The sequence below is a fragment of the Rhinoraja longicauda genome, chromosome 15 (genome assembly GCF_053455715.1).
Source record: "Rhinoraja longicauda isolate Sanriku21f chromosome 15, sRhiLon1.1, whole genome shotgun sequence".
NCBI lineage: Eukaryota > Metazoa > Chordata > Chondrichthyes > Rajiformes > Arhynchobatidae > Rhinoraja > Rhinoraja longicauda.
In genome coordinates, this window is record NC_135967.1 from 39,368,024 (window position 1) to 39,389,205 (window position 21,182).

Here is a 21,182-nt window from a genome sequence, read left to right on the forward strand (position 1 = left end):
GAGAGTCATAGACAACAGGAGTATCAGACCCTGTGTTAATTGTCTCCAACAAGATTTACGAGGATGTTACCCAGACTCGAGGGCTTAAGCTATAGGGAGAGGTTGAGCAGGCTAGGACTTTATTCCTTAGAGCGCAGGAGGATGAGGATTGAAGATCGAGAGGTGTATAAGATCATGTGCGGAACAGATAGGGTAGATGCACAGTCTTTTACCCTGAGTAGGGGAATCAAGAACCAGAGGTCATTGGTTTAAGGTGAAAGGGGAATGATTTAGTAGGAACCTGAGGGGCAACATTTTCCACACAGAGTGCGGTGGGTATATGGAACGAGCTGCAAGAGGAGGTAATTGAGACAGGTAGTACAACAGCTTAAAAAAGGCATTTGGACGAGCACAAGGAGAGGAAACATTGAGAGGGACCTGGACCAAACATGGGCAGGTGGGACTAGTGTAGATGCTGCACATTGGTCAGCAGGGGCAAGTTGGACCAAAGGGGCTGTTTCCATGCTGTATATCTCTCTAATACCCCCTAAACTCCCATGCTCAATTATTCCACCTGAAAATTTCCAAGGTGCCAATATCGCAAAGCTTCCTACCACCCAAATGTTAATCTTTCTATTCAGGTGTAAATGATGGATGAGCTGCGATATAAAATCGTAATTTACAATTGGAGAGCAGTCTTGTACAGATCATGCTTTCCATCTAGGTTTCCATTCAGTGATGTTAATTTTTCGTAAGATTGGTGACCTAACAGCTGTTACATACACCCACGTAGTCCCTCCTCAGAGCTGTTGCTCTGTTCCTGGAGACTTGCTAGATAGCAGACCTTTCCTTAGATATCAAACTCCACTCCAGACTCCTTCTGATGGTTATTCATCAGAGTTTGCTGGAATGGTAGGTAGGTGGACTGAACGAAGATTTAAAATCGAAGTCAGGGCTAAAGTCCAGAGATGGTATTCTCATTTAATTGGTACGTTGCTGAAAAAGTAAGGCTGCAGGTTACGCTGTGGAGAAATATGAAGAAGAGCTGACTTGTAAACAGACTAGTCCCACAAAGTTGCAAGTTGATTATGAATATCTATTTTTAATACAGGAAAATCCAGCAACTGAGGGTAGGCAGATACAAAATCAGATCAGCTGGTCACAAGAAAAGGGGATTGAAAGGCAGAAAAAGCAGGTAGCTTTTCAAAAAAAAAGCAAGCGTTTAGAGAAAGAAACTATAAAGCAATGTAATTATGTGGAGCCTCTCGCATCTCTCCAGCGCTTCATTTCATTCATGTAACTTTATTTGAATGAATTATGGCAATTTTAAAGATAGACACAAAGTGCTGGAGTAACTCGGCTCTGGAGAAAAGGTTTAGCTTAGTTTAGAGATACAGCGCAGAAACATAGAAACATAGAAAATAGGTGCAGGAGTAGGCCATTCGGCCCTTCGAGCCAGCACCGCCATTCAATATGATCATGGCTGATCATCCAACTTAGTATCCCGTACCTGCCTTCTCTCCATACCCCCTGATCCCTTTAGCCACAAGGGCCACATCTAACTCCCTCTTAAATATAGCCAATGAACTGGCCTCAACTACCTTCTGTGGCAGAGAATTCCACAGATTCACCACTCTCTGTGTGAAAAAAAACTCTCTCATCTCGGTCCTAAAAGACTTCCCCCTTATCCTTAAACTGTGACCTCTTGTTCTGGACTTCCCCAACATCGGGAACAATCTTCCCGCATCTAGCCTGTCCAACCCCTTAAGAATTTTGTACGTTTCTATAAGATCCCCCCTCAATCTTCTAAATTCCAGCGAGTACAAACCGAGTCTATCCAGTCTTTAAAAGGCCCTTCGGCCCACCTAGTCCACGCTGACCAGCGATCATCCCACGCTAGGGACAATTTACAATTTTGATCAAAGCCAATTAACCTACAAACCTCTACGTCGTGGGATGTGGGAGGAAACCAGAGCTCCTGGAGAAAACTCACAGCGGACAAACCGTACAGACAGCACCCATGGTGAGGGTCGAACCTGGGCCTCTACCGCTGTGCCTCATTGGAAAAGGATGGGTGACATTTTGGGTCGGGACCCTTCTGAAGAGGTCTGAAGGAGGGTGCTGACCTGAAACGTCACCCATCCCTTTTCTCCAGAGATGCTGCCTGACCCGTTGAGTTACTCCAGCACCTTTTGTCCATCTTTTGCAGTTCCTTGTTTCTAGATGGCAATAATTCTGTTGTGTACCTGGCATATTAAAAGTAACAAGGTGAATGTCTGACTAGTTGATCTGTTTTCCATTGGTATTGATTTCCTACATATCTTGCCAAATGCCTTGGCAAAGTCCACTTGCCCATTTCCATCTTCTTGGTCACCTCTTCCAAAAACTCAAATTGGATTTGTGAGATGCACAAAACAAATGCTGACCATCCCAATTCAGTCCTTCCCCCTCTCATTGCAAATAAATCCTGTATCTCAGAATCCCTTCAAGTGTTTTTCAGAAGAGTACTTTCAATGTTCTCTATGGTTAATTTTCTTTGATACCACTGCTGAAGTTTTATTGTGGAGGGGCACTGTCGGGGGAATGAATAATGACCACTGGTGTTGACACAGTAAAATATTACACTTGGGTAAAAAAGAATGAAACATCAGTCGTTGTGACTAGTTTTGAATGCCATGATTAAATCAATTGCTGACTTTCGTGTTAAATTATACCACAGGAGTTTTTCTGAGGCACAGCTGTACAGCTGGTAGAGTTGCTGTCCCACAAAGCCAGAAACCCGGGTTCGATCCTGATCTCAGGTGCTGTCTGTGTGAAGTTTGCACGCTCTCTCTGGGTTCGGTTCTTAGACTAGGTTAATCGGCCTCTTGGGAACCGGTGAGTGTAGGAAGTGGGATAATAAAGTGGATGAGAAAGTGGGGTAACAAAGAACCCGTGTGAATAGGTGATCGCTGGCCAGTGTGGGGGAATGGTGGGCCGAAGGGACTGTTTTAGGGATACAACGCGGAAACAGGCCCTTCGGCCCACCGAGTCCGCGCCGACCAGCGATCCCTGTCCAGAGAATTCTCTGCCTCAGAAGGCAGTGGAGGCCAATTCTCTGAATGCATTCAAGAGAGAGCTAGATAGAGCTCTTAAGGATAGCAGAGTCAGGGGGTATGGGGAGAAGGCAGGAACGGGGTACTGATTGTGAATGATCACATTGAATGGCGGTGCTGGCTCGAAGGGCCGAATGGCCTACTCCTGCACCTATTGTCTATTGTCACTAACACTATCTGACGCTCCCTCACTAAGGACAGTTCACAATTTTACCAAGCCAATTAACCTACAAACCTGTGCATCTTTGGAGTGTGGGAGGAAACCAGAGATCCCGAAGAAAACCCACGCAGGTCACGGGGAGAACGTACAAACTCCGTACAGACAGCACCCGTAGTCAGGATCGAACCCGGATCTCTGGCGCTGTAAGGCAGCATCTTTAACGCCATGCCACTGTTTCTACGCTGTATTTCTATACTTAAAAACAAAGGTGCTCTATTCTCTAATGAAAGCAGCAGGGTTCTGCTGATGTATGTGTTTCATAGTCTTAGTGCAATAATGGCATTCTGCATTTGCTAAGCTTCTAGTTCAGCACCACCAAACTAACGCTGGCTCTCCCACTCCCAAAATCTCCTTGTCTGATTATATCTACTGTTATTGCATTAGTAAACTTAGGTTGACAAATGTAGTGATGAATCATAAATTTTATTACATTACAAATGCAAAATCTTTACTTTTCCACGCTGATTCTGATCTTGCCAACGTGAAGCAACCGTCATCGACGTACTGAACAGGAGGAGGATGAAGAACTGCTCTCCGAGTGCAAAAAGACATCAAATGTGTGCGTTAGATTCGAAGAGTCACCATCCTGTAAGTATAACCACGCTTTGATGAGTAGCCTTGTTGGTGTGAGGAATCATAGAGTTAAATAGCACGGAAACAGGCCCTTCGGCCCATGCCGACCAACATGCCCCATCTACACTAGTCCCACCTGCCCACACTGACCAACATGCCCCATCTACACTAGTCCCAGCTGCCCACACCGACCAACATGCCCCATCTACACTAGTCCCACCTGCCCACACTGACCAACATGCCCCATCTACACTAGTCCCACCTGCCCACACTGACCAACATGCCCCATCTACACTAGTCCCACCTGCCCACACTGACCAACATGCCCCATCTACACTAGTCCCACCTGCCCACACTGACCAACATGCCCCATCTACACTAGTCCCAGCTGCCCACACCGACCAACATGCCCCATCTACACTAGTCCCACCTGCCCACACTGACCAACATGCCCCATCTACACTAGTCCCACCTGCCCACACTGACCAACATGCCCCATCTACACTAGTCCCAGCTGCCCACACTGACCAACATGCCCCATCTACACTAGTCCCACCTGCCCACACTGACCAACATGCCCCATCTACACTAGTCCCACCTGCCCACACTGACCAACATGCCCCATCTACACTAGTCCCACCTGCCCACACTGACCAACATGCCCCATCTACACTAGTCCCAGCTGCCCACACCGACCAACATGCCCCATCTACACTAGTCCCAGCTGCCCACACCGACCAACATGCCCCATCTACACTAGTCCCACCTGCCCACACTGACCAACATGCCCCATCTACACTAGTCCCACCTGCCCACACTGACCAACATGCCCCATCTACACTAGTCCCAGCTGCCCACACTGACCAACATGCCCCATCTACACTAGTCCCACCTGCCCACACTGACCAACATGCCCCATCTACACTAGTCCCAGCTGCCCACACTGACCAACATGCCCCATCTACACTAGTCCCAGCTGCCCACACTGACCAACATGCCCCATCTACACTAGTCCCAGCTGCCCGCACTGACCAACATGCCCCATCTACACTAGTCCCACCTGCCCACACTGACCAACATGCCCCATCTACACTAGTCCCACCTGCCCACACTGACCAACATGCTCCATCTACACTAGTCCCAGCTGCCCACACTGACCAACATGCCCCATCTACACTAGTCCCAGCTGCCCACACCGACCAACATGCCCCATCTACACTAGTCCCAGCTGCCCGCTTTTGACCCATTCCCCTCTAAATCTTTCTTGTCCATGTACCTGTCCAAATGTCTTTTAAATGTTGTTATAGCAGCTGCCTCAACTACTCCCTCTGGCAGCTTGTTCCACATCACCAGAGCCTCTGTGAAAAAGGTGCCCTCAGGTTCCTGTTAAATTGTTCCCCTCTCACCATAAACCCATATCCCCTGGTTCTTGAATCCCCCTCCTCTGGGTAAGACTCTGTACATCTACCCTATGTATTCCCCTCATGATCTTATACACCTCCATAAGTTTAACCCTCATCCTCCTGCACTCCAAGGAATCAAATCCATAAGACCTAGGTGCAGAATGAGGCCATTCAGCCTATCACTTGACCTTCACAGCTGTCTGGCAATTCCGCAGATTCACCACCTTCTGGCTAAAGAAATTCCTTCTCGTCTACATTCTGAAGTAACTTATTCTGAGGCAAACCTCTGGAACTACCTTTAGAATGGAGATGAGGAGGAATTTCTTTAGTCAGAGGGTGGTGAATCTGGAATTCATTGCCACAAGACAGCTGTGGAGGCCAAGTCTTTGTGTATTTCTAAAGCAAACATCGATAGGTTCTTGATTATTAAGGGTGTCAAAGGTTACGGGGAGAAGGCAGGAGAACGGGATTGAAAGCGAAAGATAGATCAGCCATAATTGAATGCCTAATTCTGCTCATGACTTATGAACGTACGCTTCTAGACTCTCCCATTACTGGAAACATTTTTCCACGTCCACTCTATCTACAGACGCACCATAGAAAGCATTTTATCAGGATGCATCACAGCTTGGTTTGGGAACAGCTCCATCCAGCGTCGTAAGAAATTGCAGTGAATTGTGGACCATCACACAAACCAATCTCCCTTCTATTGATTCCACCTCACGCTGCCTCGGCAAGGCCAGCAGCATATTCAAGGATGAGTTGCACCCTGGCCACTCCCTCTTCTCCCCTCTCCCATCAGGCAAAAGGTATGGAAGTGTGAAAACTCACCAGATTCAGGGACAATTTCTTCCCAGCTGTAATATGCATGGTAGGCTGCTCTGGAAGTTTAGATCGCATGGGATCCAAGGAGAGATAGCTGAATGGATAGAAAATTGGCTCCATGGAAGGAAGCAGAGGGTGATGGTGGAAGGTTGCTTCTCAGACTGCAGGCCTGTGACTAGTGGTGTGCCTCAGGGTTCGGTGCTGGGCCCGTTACTGTTTGTCATCTACATCAATGATTTGGATGAGAACATACAGGACACGGTTAGCAAATTTGCTGATGATACAAAAGTTAGTGGTTTTGCATATAGTGAAGATGGTTGTGAACAATTGCAGCAGGATCTGGATCAATTGACCAGGTGGGTGGAGGAATGGTTGATGGAATTTAATATAGAAAAGTGTGAGGTGTTGCATTTTGGGACATCGAACAAGGTCAGGACCTACACATTAAATGGTAATCCTCTGGGTAGTGTTGTAGAGCAGAGGGATCTAGGTGTACAGGTGCATGGCTCCTTGAAGCACGAGTCGTAGGTTGATAAGGTGGTCAAAAAGGCTTTTGGCACTTTTGCCTTCATCAGTCAGATTATTGAGTATAGAAGTTGGTAGGTCATGTTGTAGTTGTATAAGACGTTGGTGAGACTGAATTTAGAATATTGTTTTCAGTTCTGGGCACCATGTTATAGGAAAAATATTGTCAAGCTTGAAAGGGTTCAGAAAAGATTTGCGAGGATGTTGCCAGGACTAGAGGGTGTGATCGAGTGGAAAGGTTGTGCAGGCTGCGTCTCTATTCCATAGAACGCAGATGAGAGGAGATCTCGTAGAGGAAAACAAAATCATGAGAGGAATAGATCGGGTAGATGCACAGAGTCTCTTGCCCAGAGTAGAGCAAGCGAGGACCAGAGGACATATAACATTTTTTTATATAACATATAACAACTACAGCATGGAAACAGGCCTGTCCGGCCCTACCAGTCCACGCCGACCATTCTCCCTGACCTAGTCTCATCTACCTGCACTCAGACCATAACCCTCCAATCCCCTCCTATCCATATACCTATCCAATTTGCTCTTAAATAATAAAATCGAGTCAGCCTCCACCACTTCCACCGGAAGCCCATTCCATACAGCCACAACCCTCTGAGTAAAGAAGTTCCCCCTCATGTTACCCCTAAACCTTTGTCCCTCAATTCTGAAGCTAGGTTCAAGGTGAAGGGGAAAAGATTTAATCGGAATCTGAGGGGTAACTTTTTCACACAAATGGTGGTGGGTGTATGGAACAAGCTGCCAGAGGAGATAGTTGAGGCTGGGACTATACCATTGTTTAAGAAACAGTTGGACAGGTAAATGGATAGGACACATTAGGAGGGATATGGACCAAGCGCAGGCAAGTGGGACTAGTGTAGCTGGGACATTGTTGGCTGGTGAGGGCGAGTTGGGCCGAAGGGCCCGTTTCCACACTGTATCACTCTATGACTCTATAACTGAATCATCCTACCACAACCAGAGGGCAGTGCTGAACTACTATCTACCTCTTTGATGTCCCTCGGACTATCCTTGACCGGACTTTGCTGGCTTTACCTTGCACTGAACGGTATTCCCTTATCATGTAAGGATAAAGCTGTATATGGATTGATTGTAATCATGTATTGTTTTTCTGCTGAATGGTTAGCACGCAACAAAAAGCTTTTCACTGTACCTCGGTACACATGACAATAAACTGAACTGAACTATCTAGGCCTGTAAGTGTAGGCCCAGAGACCTTAAATACTCCTCATGTACTAGCCTGCCCAACCTCTCCCAAGAGTTCAGGCCCTCTAGTCCTGGCAACATCCTTGTAAATCTTCTCTGCACATGTTTATAAATGTTTTACGGGTTCCTTGTTTTCGTTGTAAATTAAATCCGGTCTTACAAACACTTAAGTATTTCAATTGAATTAAATCCCATTCTTTTAAAATCAATTCAAAAGAGCATATCTGTGTAGATGCAATACCCTTTGGTTCCTGTGAATGGCGCTGCTGTCGTTATGATGGCCTCTGTTACTCAGGAACACTACAGTAAACTGGCACAATTTTCTTTCTTATGTCTTTAACTCATCGGATATTTACAGGAGGTCATTCTTGAAAATAATTTGAATATAAATCATGAGTATCAGCACGATCTAACCTGAACTGTTGTTTGACAATGGCGGGGTGGTGCCTTACAATTCCAGAGACCCGAGTTCGATCCTGACTGTGGGTGCCGTCTGTACAGAGTTGGTACGTTCTCCCTGTGACTGCGTGGGTTTCTCCGGGTGCTCCAGTTTCCTCCCACACTCCAAAGACATACAGCTTTGTAGGTTAATTGGCTTCTGTAAAAAAAAATTAAAAAATTGTCCCAAGTGTGTGGGATAGTGTGAGTGTACGAGAATCGCTGGTCGGCATGGATTTGGAGGGCCGAAGGGCCTGTTTTCGCGCTGTTTCTCTGAAGTCTAAAGACAGTCGACCAGTGTTAATTATTGCATACGCATACAGCATGGAAGCAGACCATTTGGCACAGTGAGTCAATGCGAGCTATCGATCACCCATTATCATCAGTTTTATATTAATCCCATGTTCCTGTATTCGCCCCACATTTCAATGTATTCCCCCAGATATTTTTCACATTAAATCTCTGTACTGAACAGATTTGGTTAATTGAGACACAAGGAACTGCAGATGCTGAAATGTTGTGTGCTGGAGAAACTCAGCAGATCAGACATCATCTTTGGAGGATATCAATAGGCTACGTTTCGGGTCGGGTCCTTTCTTCAGACTCAAAAGATCGCCTGTCCATGTTCTCCAGAAATGTTTCCTGACCCACTGAGTTACTCCAGAAAATTGTTGTTATTGGTTTAAGAGGCCTTTAGGTAAGCACACGGACATACGGGAAATGGAGGGCTCTCTTGAGTCCGCGCTGCCCAGCGATTCCCATACACCAGCACTATCCTACACTAGGGACAACTTTACAGATTCTAAAGAAGCCGATTAAACCACAACCTGCACGTCCTTGGAATGTGGGAGGAAACTGGAGCTCCCAAAGAAAACCCACACAGGTTACGGTGAGAACGTACAAACTCCATACAGAGAGCACCTGTGGTCAGGATCGAACCAGGGTCTCTGGCGCTGCAAGGCAGCAACTCCACCGCTGCGCCACTGTCCCTCCCCAGCTCAGTGCAAATAAAATTGCTGTCACCTCTCATACCCGGTGACCAAAGTCCCTTTAGCACAATTCAGTTACTCTGTCTTTTTTGTGATACTTGGGTGTATTGACCTTCAGTTTGTGGGAGACTGTTATCACGTTAACATTGTTACAGTCACTGTATGAGGTCATTGCCCACGGTCAAAGTACATCCATCCGAAGACAGGTGGAAGGATTCCTCATGCCCATTCCTTACGCCGTTTCCTAGGGTGGCACATTTGGTGGAGCTGTTGCCTCAGAGTGCCTCAGAGATACCGGTTTGATCCTGACCTCGGGTGCTGTCTGTTTGCAATTTGCACATTCTCCCTGTGACCACGTGGGTTTCCTCCAGGTGCATCGGTTTCCTCCCACATCCTAAAGAGGTGCGGGTTTGTAGGTTAATTGGCCTCCGTACAATTGCCTCAGGTGTGTCGGGAACGAATGCGAAATTGAGATTTCACGGAACTAGTGCGAATGATTGGTTGATGGCTGTGTGGAGCCGGTGGGCCGAAGGGCCTGTTTCCATGATGTCTCTTTCAATCGATCCATCAGTATTACTGTAAAATCTCACCGTATACTCACACTCTCGGTGATTCTTTTGTAGCAAGTGAAAATCATGTTATTCTTTGCTCAATTATACAAATAACGTGTTGTAAAAGTCCTCTGAGGACAGACGGCTGCTGGAATCATGTAATATTATGGACACAATCATCAAAACAGCTGCCTTTTATGTGTTGGAAGCTGCATTAAATTTACAAGTTTGCGGTTAAGGGAATAAAATCCAGCGTTTCTTTTCAATTTTTGCTTTGAATTCCAGATGTGAAGTCGGGAACCCTCAGAGATTATCAAATACGAGGATTGAATTGGATGATTTCCCTTTATGAAAATGGAATCAATGGTATTCTTGCCGACGAAATGGTAAGGAGGGGAATTTAAGGAAGAGCGTTGTTACGGAGTTGAGCTTACATCGGATCAAGGTGTCAATGTTAAGTTGACATACTGGAGGATATCAGGCATAAATAAACCTCTTGATTTTGGATTATACCCGTTAAATATTCCTGAACATGACTCAAAAATGAGGAGAAAACAGTGACTTAATTGTAACTGGTGTAGATAAATTTCTTTCCTCAGTCCAAATTACATTAGAATGAAGAGTTTCCAGTCATGTGGCAACCTTGAGTCATGAGTCCACCTTACTCTACACAGAGAACTGAATGAATGAATGATACTTTATGGTACCCAGGTACAGTAAAATGGTTTATTTTGCATACAACCCAGGCAGTACACAAATGATCACCATGTGTTTTCGCCGACAAAGTTTTAAAAGTACCGAACGGCCTCCCCCCCTCCCCGCCATTGGAACCCCCTGTTCTCAGCGACCCCCCCCTCCCTGCCAGATCCCCTCTTTGTTCATGAGGCACCAGCATCAGCAATATCGTTAAGGCCTGAGCTCTCCATGTGAAGATGGTTGTAAACATTTCCTGTGCTTTAATTACCTTCTTCGTTCAGTATAAAAGCATTTATAATTTTCACCTAAAATTTCACAAAAAGAAGCACAGAGCCCAGTTATGAGGCATCCAATGCAAGGTTGGATGAATGCAGTTGATTGCTAAGTGGGAGCATCCATCCATCGTACTGTAGAGTGGTATTAAATCTGAGTCCTTCTATTTTGGTAACCATGCATGTTTCGCACTGATGTAAAGGCAAATTAATTAATAGAGTCTGAAGAAGGGTCTCGACCCGAAACGTCACCCATTCCTTCTCTTCCGAGATGCTGCCTAACCCGCTGAGTTACTACAGCATTTTGTGTCTACCTACGATTTAAACCAGCATCTGCAGTTTTTTAAATCCTAGGCAAATTAATTCAATTGTTTCAGCAAAGTTACATAGAACAAGGTAAAAGTACAGCACAGGAACAACCCCTTCGGTACACACAATGTCTGTGCCAAAATAAACTAACCTCACATGATCCACACCCCTCCATTGCCCGCATGACTCTGTGCCTATCTAAAGGCCTCAATCAGATCTGGCTTCACCACAACCCCATGGCAGTGAGTTCCAGACACCCACCACCGTTTATGCAAAAAAAAATTGTCCCGCACATCTCCTTTAAGTTTTTGCCACCTTTACCTTAAAGCTATCCACTCTGGTCTTGGACATTTCCATCCTGTTAGAATAGTGCCAGTTGGGGGGGGGGGGGCAGAAACGAATTGTATAACTGCAGTACGTGCATTTCTTTGTAAGTGCATCCCGGTTTCATGTGAGGTCGATATTTGTGGAGCCACGACTGTTTAATGATGGGTTCGGATAAGTGTAAGGCAGGATGCGAGTGTTTAGCATTTGTTTGAGTGAATTCACCATCCGCAGTTTCCTTTATTGAGTAGAAACTGGTAGCATAGGTGTTGAGAGCAGGCATTGTGGGCCAAACTCAACAAAACACCAGTGCCCACTTGAAAACCCCGATGATACACTTGCATCTACACGATCATTTTTTACGTGCTTGTTAACATATAGATAGCTTATTATTACATATGGCGTTAGTTATTGTCCTTGACATAAATGCGTATAAGCAGTTTAGACACTTCTTTGGGCTTGGTTTTCTTGATTGAGCGCTTATCCTGGTGTTATGGCACAAGTCCTTTGCGTTTCAATAGTAATATTATTTCGTCAAGAAATCCTACATCTAACATTTTTCTTGTGTTATAAACCCAGGGTCTTGGCAAGACACTGCAGACCATCGCATTGCTTGGCTACTTAAAGAACTACAGGAATTTACCTGGGCCGCACATGGTTTTGGTGCCAAAGTCCACCTTGCACAATTGGATAAAAGAGTTCAAGCGCTGGGTCCCTTCACTCCGTGCAGTTTGCCTTATCGGAGACAAAGACCAACGGGTAAGGAATATACTTCAAGAATACCTCTGAACGAACCCTTCCTAATGTGCAGCGATTATGGTTTGTTGAATTCTTTAAAGGAAACAAAAATGAGAATCGCAATCGTTTTGGGCATTTTTCCTACCTTCTCTTCAAGGTTATGAGGTTTAGTTTCAAGAGTGTTTCGCAACGTGTACAGACGAACCTTAGCAGTGACTCCTTCGACAAGAGCCAATTGGCAGATACCAGCAATCCTTGTGATGAAGGGATTGTCGTTGACCTTAACCTGTGACGTCCCTTGACTAACACAATATAGATGCAAATTCAGACAATGCAATAAATCTGAAATAAAAGATCGAAAAGACCAGGTGGGCAGCAGAGTGGTGCAGTGGTAGAGTTGCTGCCTTACAGCGCCAGAGAACCTGGCTCGATCCTGACTAGGGGTGCTTGTACGTCCTCCCTGTGACCGCGTGGGTTTTCTCCAGGTGCTCCGGTTTCCCCCCACACTCCAAAGACGTGCAGGCTTGTACGTTAATTAGGCCTCGGTAAAAATTGTAAATGGTCCCTAATGTGTGTAGGATAGTGTTGGTGTGCAGGGATCGCTGGTTGGCACAGACTCGGTGGGCAGTCACAGGGAGAAAGTACAAACTCCGTACAGACAGATCCCAGGTTAGAATCGAACCTGGGTCTCTGGCACTGGAAGGCAACGACTCTACTGCTGCACCAATGTGAAGCCCTAGTATCTCTTTACTGAAACTAAACCCAGGGCCGTGGATTGGTCATGGTCCGCGTGTCGAATGTGCTAGTGATACCTGCAGGACATTGGGAACTATATCGCAGCCACATCAGTCTGGTTATGGAACCAGCACTCCAGTGTGTTCATGATACAGAACCTGTTGTGTACAATTTAGGCAAAGAATCAGCTTTGGTGAAAGTATTCAATCACTTATTCAGAACTGATACTTAATGAGTATTCTCACAAAGGGTGGTGGGTGTATGGAACGAGTTGCTGGAGGAGGTAGTTGAGGCAAGGATTATCGCAACATTTAAGAAACAGACAGGTACACGGATAGGACAGGTTTAGAGGAATATGGGCCAAATGCAGGCAGGTGGGACTAGTGTACATGGGACATGTTGGGCGGTGTAGGCAGTTTGGGCCGAAGGGCCTGTTTCCACACTGCAATACACTACAATATATTGAAATCATTTGCACTTGGAAGCAGGTTCAGATACTGACGTTTGCAGATAATTTAAAACTATAAAGGACTGAAAGGTAGTGTGGGGCACTTCTGGGAGATGCACAATTATACATTTGATAATTAGATGGTTGATGAAAATTAATTTGAAGAAAATTAATTTGCAGAAATGTGAAACTTGCGAGAAGGGAGGATGAAGCAACAAATTAATTAAATGTGAACATTGTAAATGGTGCTAATAAACAGATTGGAATAGGGCTACACATGTACAAATCTGTAAATTGGAGAGATTGATAAAGCTAAACATCACAAAAATAAAATGAACTGTTTTTTTTATACGAGACGCAAGACGTTGGAGTTTCGCATAGAACACAATTGCTGAAGAATTCAGCAGGTCAGGCAACATCTCTGGGGGTCGTGGATAGGCGACATTTTGTGTTAGGACTATTTCTCAAATCGGAAGAAGGGTCCCAACCCGAAAGATCGAGTCTGAAGAAGGGTCCCGACCTGAAACATCGCCTATTCATGTCCTCCAGAGATGCTGCCTGACCTGCTGAGTTACTCCTGCACTTTGTGTCTTTTTCTTGTTATAAACCAGCATCTTTGTCTCTACTTATTCACAAAATGCTGGAGTAACTCAGCAGGTCAGGCAGCATCTCGGGAGAGAAGGAATGGGTGACGTTTCGGGTCGAGACCCTTCTTCAGACTGATGTCGGGGGTGGGACAAAGGAAGGATATAGGTGGAGACAGGAAGATAGAGGGAGATCTGGGAAGGAGGAGGGGAAGGGAGGGACAGAGGAGCTATCTGAAGTTGGAGAAGTCGACGTTCATACCACCGGGCTGCAAACTGCCCAGGCGAAATATGAGGTGCTGCTCCTCCAATTTCCTGCGGGCCTCACTATGGCACTGGAGGAGGCCCATGACAGAGAGGTCAGACTGGGAATGGGAGGGGGAGTTAAAGTGCTGGGCCACCGGGAGATCAGTTGCGTTAATGCGGACCGAGCGCAGGTCTCTACTTCTTAGTTAAAGGCGGCTTTGGTTGTGAGGAGAGACAAAATAAATAGCATTTCCAACACAAGATAGGAACAATGGAGGCTGGAAACAAATGTTGTCAAACTGTCAAAGTAGAAAGGGGTATTTGATAATTAAAAAATGGAAAATTTATATCGATCCGCAATTCGAGAGTGCAAATCTAAAAAACTCACAGCATTTTTGAGTGACAGTGAGAGAAGAGCTGTTAAGATATAAAGGCGATGGAAGTAGAATCTTCAATATTTTTAGGTATCACAAAATGCTAGAGTAACTCAGCGGGTCAGGCAGCATCTAGGAGAGGGAATGGGTGACGTTTCGGGTCGAGACCCTTCTTCAGTCTGAACTTCAGTACACACTACATAGGTAACCAGCTATTGCAGCCCCAGATTACAGAAGAATTTGTTGCTTAGATGCTTCAGAAACTGATGTGTTTATTTGTCTCCTGGGAGTTTACATTCAGCATTGTGCTGGTCAAGCAGGAAATTGTACAGTAATTTGTGGAGGTTTTCTTGGGATGTCATGACATGACACATTACTTACCGCAAGAGTGGTCGCTCAGATGAACAAGTGCCGAAGGGAATTATCTCTCGGCGAGACTTTGTACCTTCAAGAGAAGATATATTGCAACAGAAGAGGTCAAGCAAATAATTTATGAACTTCTGTAATCTGTTCCGGGATAGAGTGGATGTGGAGAGGATGTTTTCACCAGTGGGGGAGTCTAGGACCAGGGGACATAGCCTCTATACTAATAGGAGGACGTACCTTTTGAAAGGGGATGAGGAGGAATTTCTTTAGTCAGAGGGTGGTGAATGTGTGGAATTCATTGCCACAGAAGGCTGTGGAGGACAAGTCAAGTCAAAGTCTGAAGAAGGGTCTCGACCCGAAACGTCACCCATTCCTTCTCTCCAGTGATGCTGCCTGTCCCGCTGAGTTACGCCAGCATTTTGTGTCTATCCAAGTCAATGGATATTTTTAAAGCGGAGATTGACAGATTCTTGATTCGTACAGGTTTCACAGGTTGCAGGGAGAAGGCAGGAGAATGGGGTTGAGAGGGGAAGAAGGAAGATCATCCACGATTGAGTGGCGGAGTAGACTCGATGGGCCGAATGGCCTATTTCTGCTCCTATGACTTTTGAATTTATGAACTTATAAACATGCTTCTGGTTAGGTACTGAGGGAGATGTTATATTGTGACTGGATTTTCATTCCATTTTACACATTTTATAACAGGCTGCCTTTATTCGGGACATCATGATGCCGGGAGATTGGGACGTCTGTGTTACATCGTACGAAATGGTCATAAAGGAAAAGTCTGTTTTCAAGAAGTTCAATTGGAGATACCTGGTAATAGACGAAGCTCACAGAATCAAGAATGAAAAGTCCAAGGTAGGAATGTTAAATATGGAAGGAAGGTTCTCACGTCTGGTGTATTGTGTACAGTTTTGGTCTCCGAATTTGAGGAAGGACATCCTTGTAATTGAGGCAGTGCAGCGTGGGTTCACGAGATTGATCCCTGGGATGGCGGGACTGTCATATGAGGAAAGATTGAAAAGACTAGGCTTGTATTCACTGGAGTTTAGAAGGATGAGAGGGGATCTTATAGAGACGTATAAAATTATCAAAGGACTGGACAAGCTAGATGCAGGAAAAATGTTCCCAATGTTGGGCGAGTTCGGAACCAGAGGCCACAATCTTAGAATAAAGGAGAGGCCATTTAAAACTGAGGTGAGAAGGAACTTTTTCACCCAGAGAGTTGTGAATTTGTGGAATTCTCTGCCACAGAGGGCAGTGGAAGCCAAATCACTGGACGGATTTAAGAGAGAGTTAGATAGAGCTCATGGAGCTAGTGGAATCAAGGGATATGGGGAGATGGCAGGCACGGGTTATTGATTGTGGATGATCAGCCATGATCACAATGAATGGCGGTGCTGGCTCGAAGGACCAAATGGCCTCCTCCTGCACCTATTTTCTATGTTTCTATGTTTCTATCTGCGTAGTTGACGGCGTTCTGTACCAAAGGTGAGTGTTTGCAAAGGGATGAGGGGCAGAGCTTTTCAAGAGATATAATTTTTTGTTGTTGGTCAGAAGATGTACTGCCAGATTCAAAGTTTAAAGGTGATGTGTGGGGCACGTTTTCTTTTTACAGAGAGGGTGGTGGGTGCCTGGACAGGGGTGGTGGTAGACGCAGATATGATAGTGGCATTGAAGAGGCTTTTGGAAATGCACACGGATATGCAGGGAATGGAGGGCTATCGATCACGCACAGGCCGAGGAGATGAGTTTAATCAAGGTCGGCTTGAAGGCGCCGTCCTGTGTTTATACTGATCGGACACGTGCTCGGAATTTCGTTTATTGCTCCTTTGGAAGATCAGCATCAATAAGGGCTGCTTTGGTAAAACAGCCTATTTTTGAATGGTACTTTCTTTGGGTGTAAGTAATCATGGTGTTTATAGACAATAGACAATAGGTGCAGGAGGAGACCATTCGGCCCTTCGAGCCAGCACCGCCATTCAATGTGATCATGGCTGATCATTCTCAATCAGTATCCCGTTCCTGCCTTCTCCCCATACCCTCTGACTCTGCTATCCTTAAGAGCTCTATCCAGCTCTCTCTTGAATGCATTCAGAGAATTGGCCTCCACTGCCTTCTGAGGCAGAGAATTCCACAGATTCACAACTCTCTGACTGAAAAAGGTTTTTCCTCATCTCAGTTCTAAATGGCCTACCCCTTATTCTTAAACTGTGGCCCCTTGTTCTGGACTCCCCCAACATTGGGAACATGTTTCCTGCCTCTAACGTGTCCAACCCCTAATTAAGATTCAAGATTCAAGATAGCTTTATTTGTCATCCAAAAAAAGGATTTTTTTGGACGAAATTCAGTCAACAATAAAAACATTAAATTAGGCAGATTACACAATAAAGCATTAAAATAGGCAAATTACACAACCCCAAAAACACACAAAAAAAAGAAACATCCATCACAGTGAGTCTCCTCCAGTCCTCACTGTGATGAAAGGCCACAATGTCTTAATAACCCCTTAATTTATATTTCCTGAGGTCTTGGATGGTTAAACGTATTTATCCAGTTCTGGCGCAATTCTTTCTCTGCAGCTCTCTGAAATTGTTCGTGAGTTTAAGTCGACAAATCGCCTGCTGCTGACTGGAACCCCTTTGCAGAATAATCTTCATGAGCTGTGGGCTTTGCTGAACTTCCTACTGCCTGATGTGTTTAATTCTGCTGATGTAAGTGTCTGGGGAACTTGTCGATCTCTAAACTAAACTAAACTAAACTGACCCAAAGCTAGACTTATTTCAGAGAGCACTTGGTTAAGGGTTAAGCACATGGGGATAGAAAACTGAAACTTCATGTGGCTTTGGGCTACATTAAATAATTTGATTTTTGTTTCCTTTGAATTATCGTGCAGAACACCAACATTTCAATCATTCTTTTTTTTCATACGATACGATACAGTGCGATACGATAGAACTTTATTTATCCCAGGAGGGAAATTAATCTGCCAACAGTCATAAAACACGAGATACATGAAACATGAAATTAAAGTGAAGAGTGGAAAGGATTGGGGATGTGCAAAGATTGAGGGTTGGTGGGAGCGGGGGGGGGGGTCAGCCTAACTCATGACAGAAGGGGGAGGACTTGTACAGTTTGATAGCCACAGGGAAAAAGGATTTCATATTCTTCTGAAGATAATTTTTATTTCCTTTTCCTCCGCAGGATTTTGACTCTTGGTTTGATACAAATAACTGCCTGGGGGATCAGCAGATAGTGGAACGCCTGCATGCTGTAAGTTTATCATCAATCCTGCTAATAAAGTGGGAACTGAAACCATCCCATCGTGTTACAACAAAGTACGATGTTTCAAAATTTAAACTGAGCGTCATTAACGTGAAAGATAGGCACAAAGTGCTGGGGTAACTCAGCAGGCCAGGCAGCATCTCCGGAGAACATGGATAGGTGATGTTTCGGGTCAGGGCCCTTCTTCAGACTTCAGACCAAAGAAGAGTCTCGACCCGAAACGTCACCTCACCATTTTCTCCAACGATGCTGCCTGACCCGCTGAGTTATTCCAGCAATTTGTGTCTATCTTTGGTATAAACCAGCATCTGCAGTTCCTTTTTTATTATATTATTAATGTAAACTAGACATAATGTAACCTGCAAGGAATAATATTATTATAAAAGAAAGCTCTGTATATAACTCTACTTGTTTACCCCCATCCAAGTCTGCACCTTAGGATCTTTATATGATTCAAAAAGATCAAAGAAGGTGTGACATAGTGGCACAGTGGTGGAGTTGCTGCACCAGAGACCCGGCTCAATGCTGACTCTTGGTGCTGTCGGTACAGAGTACGTATACTTTCCCTGTGACTGCGTGGGTTTTCTCTGGGTGCTCGGGTTTCCGACCGCACTCCAAAGACATACAGGTTTGTAGGTTAATTGGCTTGCTATAAATGTAATTGTCCCTAGTGCTGGTGCAGGGCATGATCGCTGGTCGGCATGGACTCGATGGGTTGAAGGACCTGCTTCCATGCTGTAAAGTCTAAATCTTCTTTCATTCTTCCCTACACTAATAGGCAATAGGTGCAGGAGGAGGCCATTCGGCCCTTCGAGCCAGCACCGCCATTCAATGTGATCACGGCTGATCATTCTCAATCAGTACCCCGTTCCTGCCTTCTCCCCATACCCTCTGACTCTGCTATCCTTAAGAGCTCGATCTAGCTCTCTCTTGAATGCATTCAGAGAATTGGCCTCCACTGCCTTCTGAGGCAGAGAATTCCACAGATTCACAACTCTCTGACTGAAAAGGTTTTCCTCATCTAGGTTCTAAATGGCCTACCCCTTATTCTTAAACTGTGGCCCCTTGTTCTGGACTCCCCCAACATTGGATACATGTTTCCTGCCTCTAACGTGTCCAACGTGTAATCTTATAGGTTTCGATAAGATCCCCTCTCATCCTTCTAAATGAGAATAGGCAGTACAGTCTACCCTCGTTATTATGGACCTCTGTAAAACGGATTGTGCAGGAAAGAACTGCAGATGCTGGTTATACTGGAGATAGACACGCAATGCTGGAGTAACTCAGCAGGACAGGCAGCATCTCTGGAGAGAAGAAATGGATGACGTTTCGGGTCGAGACCCTTCTTCAGACTGAAAGTCTCTCAGTCTGAAAGAGGATCTCGACCCTAAACATCACCCATTCTTTCTCTCCAGAGATGCTGCCTATCCCGCTAGGTTACTCCAGCATTTTGTGCCTATCTTTATAACAAATTTTGTTTTTAACGGCCTGAGTCATCACTAGGTGGCAGAAATGGGCAAGGCCAACACCACTAAAGTATCAAGAATTATGTGCGCTACCTTCACTGTTTATATGAACCTCTTGCCAAAAACTATGGAATCCATGGTAGAATATGTGAGGTACTGCAGGAAGTTGGCTTTATTATCATGCTTTCAGTATCCATTTTATCTTTCATATACCACCTTAGACATAACATTTAAAATATATGAACTAACACCCCCTTACACGGTTATAGCAGATAATCGCCAATAGTGGACACCATCTCCCCCCTCCCCACCCCATGGCCCATGATAACAAGGGTTATCTGTACCTGGGGCGGCATGGTGTCACTGCAGTAGAGTAGCTGCCTTACAGGGCTTGCAGAGTCAGAGACTCGGGTTCGATCCTGGCTGCGGGTCCTGTCTGTACGGAGTTTGTACGTTCTCCCCATGACCGCGTGGGTTTTCACCAAGATCCTCGGTTTCCTCCCACACTCCAAAGACGTACAGGTTTGTAGGTTAATTGGCTTGGTATAAGTGTAAATTGTCCCTAGTTTGTGTAGGGTACTGTTTGTGTGCGGGGATCGCTGGTCGGCGCCGACTCGGTGGGCCTTAGGGTCTATTTCCACACTATAATCTTTAAACTAAACTAAACCAAACTAGGCCAACACCGTCTTAAAATGTTAACCCCTTCATTCCTTGGTGAACCTTGTCTGTACAAACACTAGTTTCTGTATGGTTGTGGACACAATACTCTAGGCACAGTCTCGCTGTGCTGGAGTTCTGTGTAAAGTTATACTAAAGACATCTTGACTTTGATACTCCTAATTACTTTCTGCAGCTGCACGCGTTGTATTTCACGTGCCAAGATTCTCTCAGATCTGTTTGTACCACCAAAAAACAATTGATACCTTCACTCCATTTTGAAAATAATTAGCTATTTAATTTTCTCCTTCCGTTTGTCTGGATGCATCATTTCATTTCACGGGCATTAGTTCCGTTCACAGAAAGCCGATCACAGAAATTTTCCTCTAGCCTAGACACAATGAAGCTTTCACGGAGTACATAGTTTGCATTGCCCGCTTCTACCTTCTCCCCATTAACTGTGCTCCTTGTTACACATTCCAGGTGCTACGACCATTCTTGCTACGGAGAATTAAAGCAGAGGTTGAAAAAAGTTTGCCCCCTAAAAAAGAAGTCAAGATCTATGTTGGTTTGAGTAAAATGCAGAGGGAATGGTGAGTGGATAGTTGTTGAAGCTTGTTAACTTTCTGGAGTCGGTTTCAAGGAGTCTGCGCAGTTATGTTTATCAAGTGGTCTTGACTGCAACCGGTCCTCCTTCTTAAATTTCTCTCCAGCAACTATGTCTTGGCAATGAATGAACCCGATCTCAACTTCCCCCCTTCGTTTCACGTCCATTATTAAGAGAAACATCGAAAATAGGTGCAGGCGTAGGCCATTTGGCCCTCCAAGCCAGCACCGCCATCCAATATGATCATGGCTGA

General features: G+C 45.2%; 1 protein-coding gene across 1 annotated transcript in view; it reads left to right on the forward strand.

The window, feature by feature from the left end:
• Window positions 1-21,182, forward strand: part of smarca1 (SNF2 related chromatin remodeling ATPase 1) — a 92,970-nt gene that overhangs the window by 23,206 nt on the left and 48,582 nt on the right. The window contains exons 5-11 of the mRNA XM_078412532.1: window positions 3,782-3,882; window positions 10,105-10,205; window positions 12,000-12,179; window positions 15,617-15,772; window positions 17,497-17,628; window positions 18,119-18,187; window positions 20,806-20,915. Of these exons, the coding sequence (XP_078268658.1) occupies window positions 3,782-3,882; window positions 10,105-10,205; window positions 12,000-12,179; window positions 15,617-15,772; window positions 17,497-17,628; window positions 18,119-18,187; window positions 20,806-20,915 (849 nt within the window). The remainder of the gene's footprint in view (window positions 1-3,781; window positions 3,883-10,104; window positions 10,206-11,999; window positions 12,180-15,616; window positions 15,773-17,496; window positions 17,629-18,118; window positions 18,188-20,805; window positions 20,916-21,182) is intronic.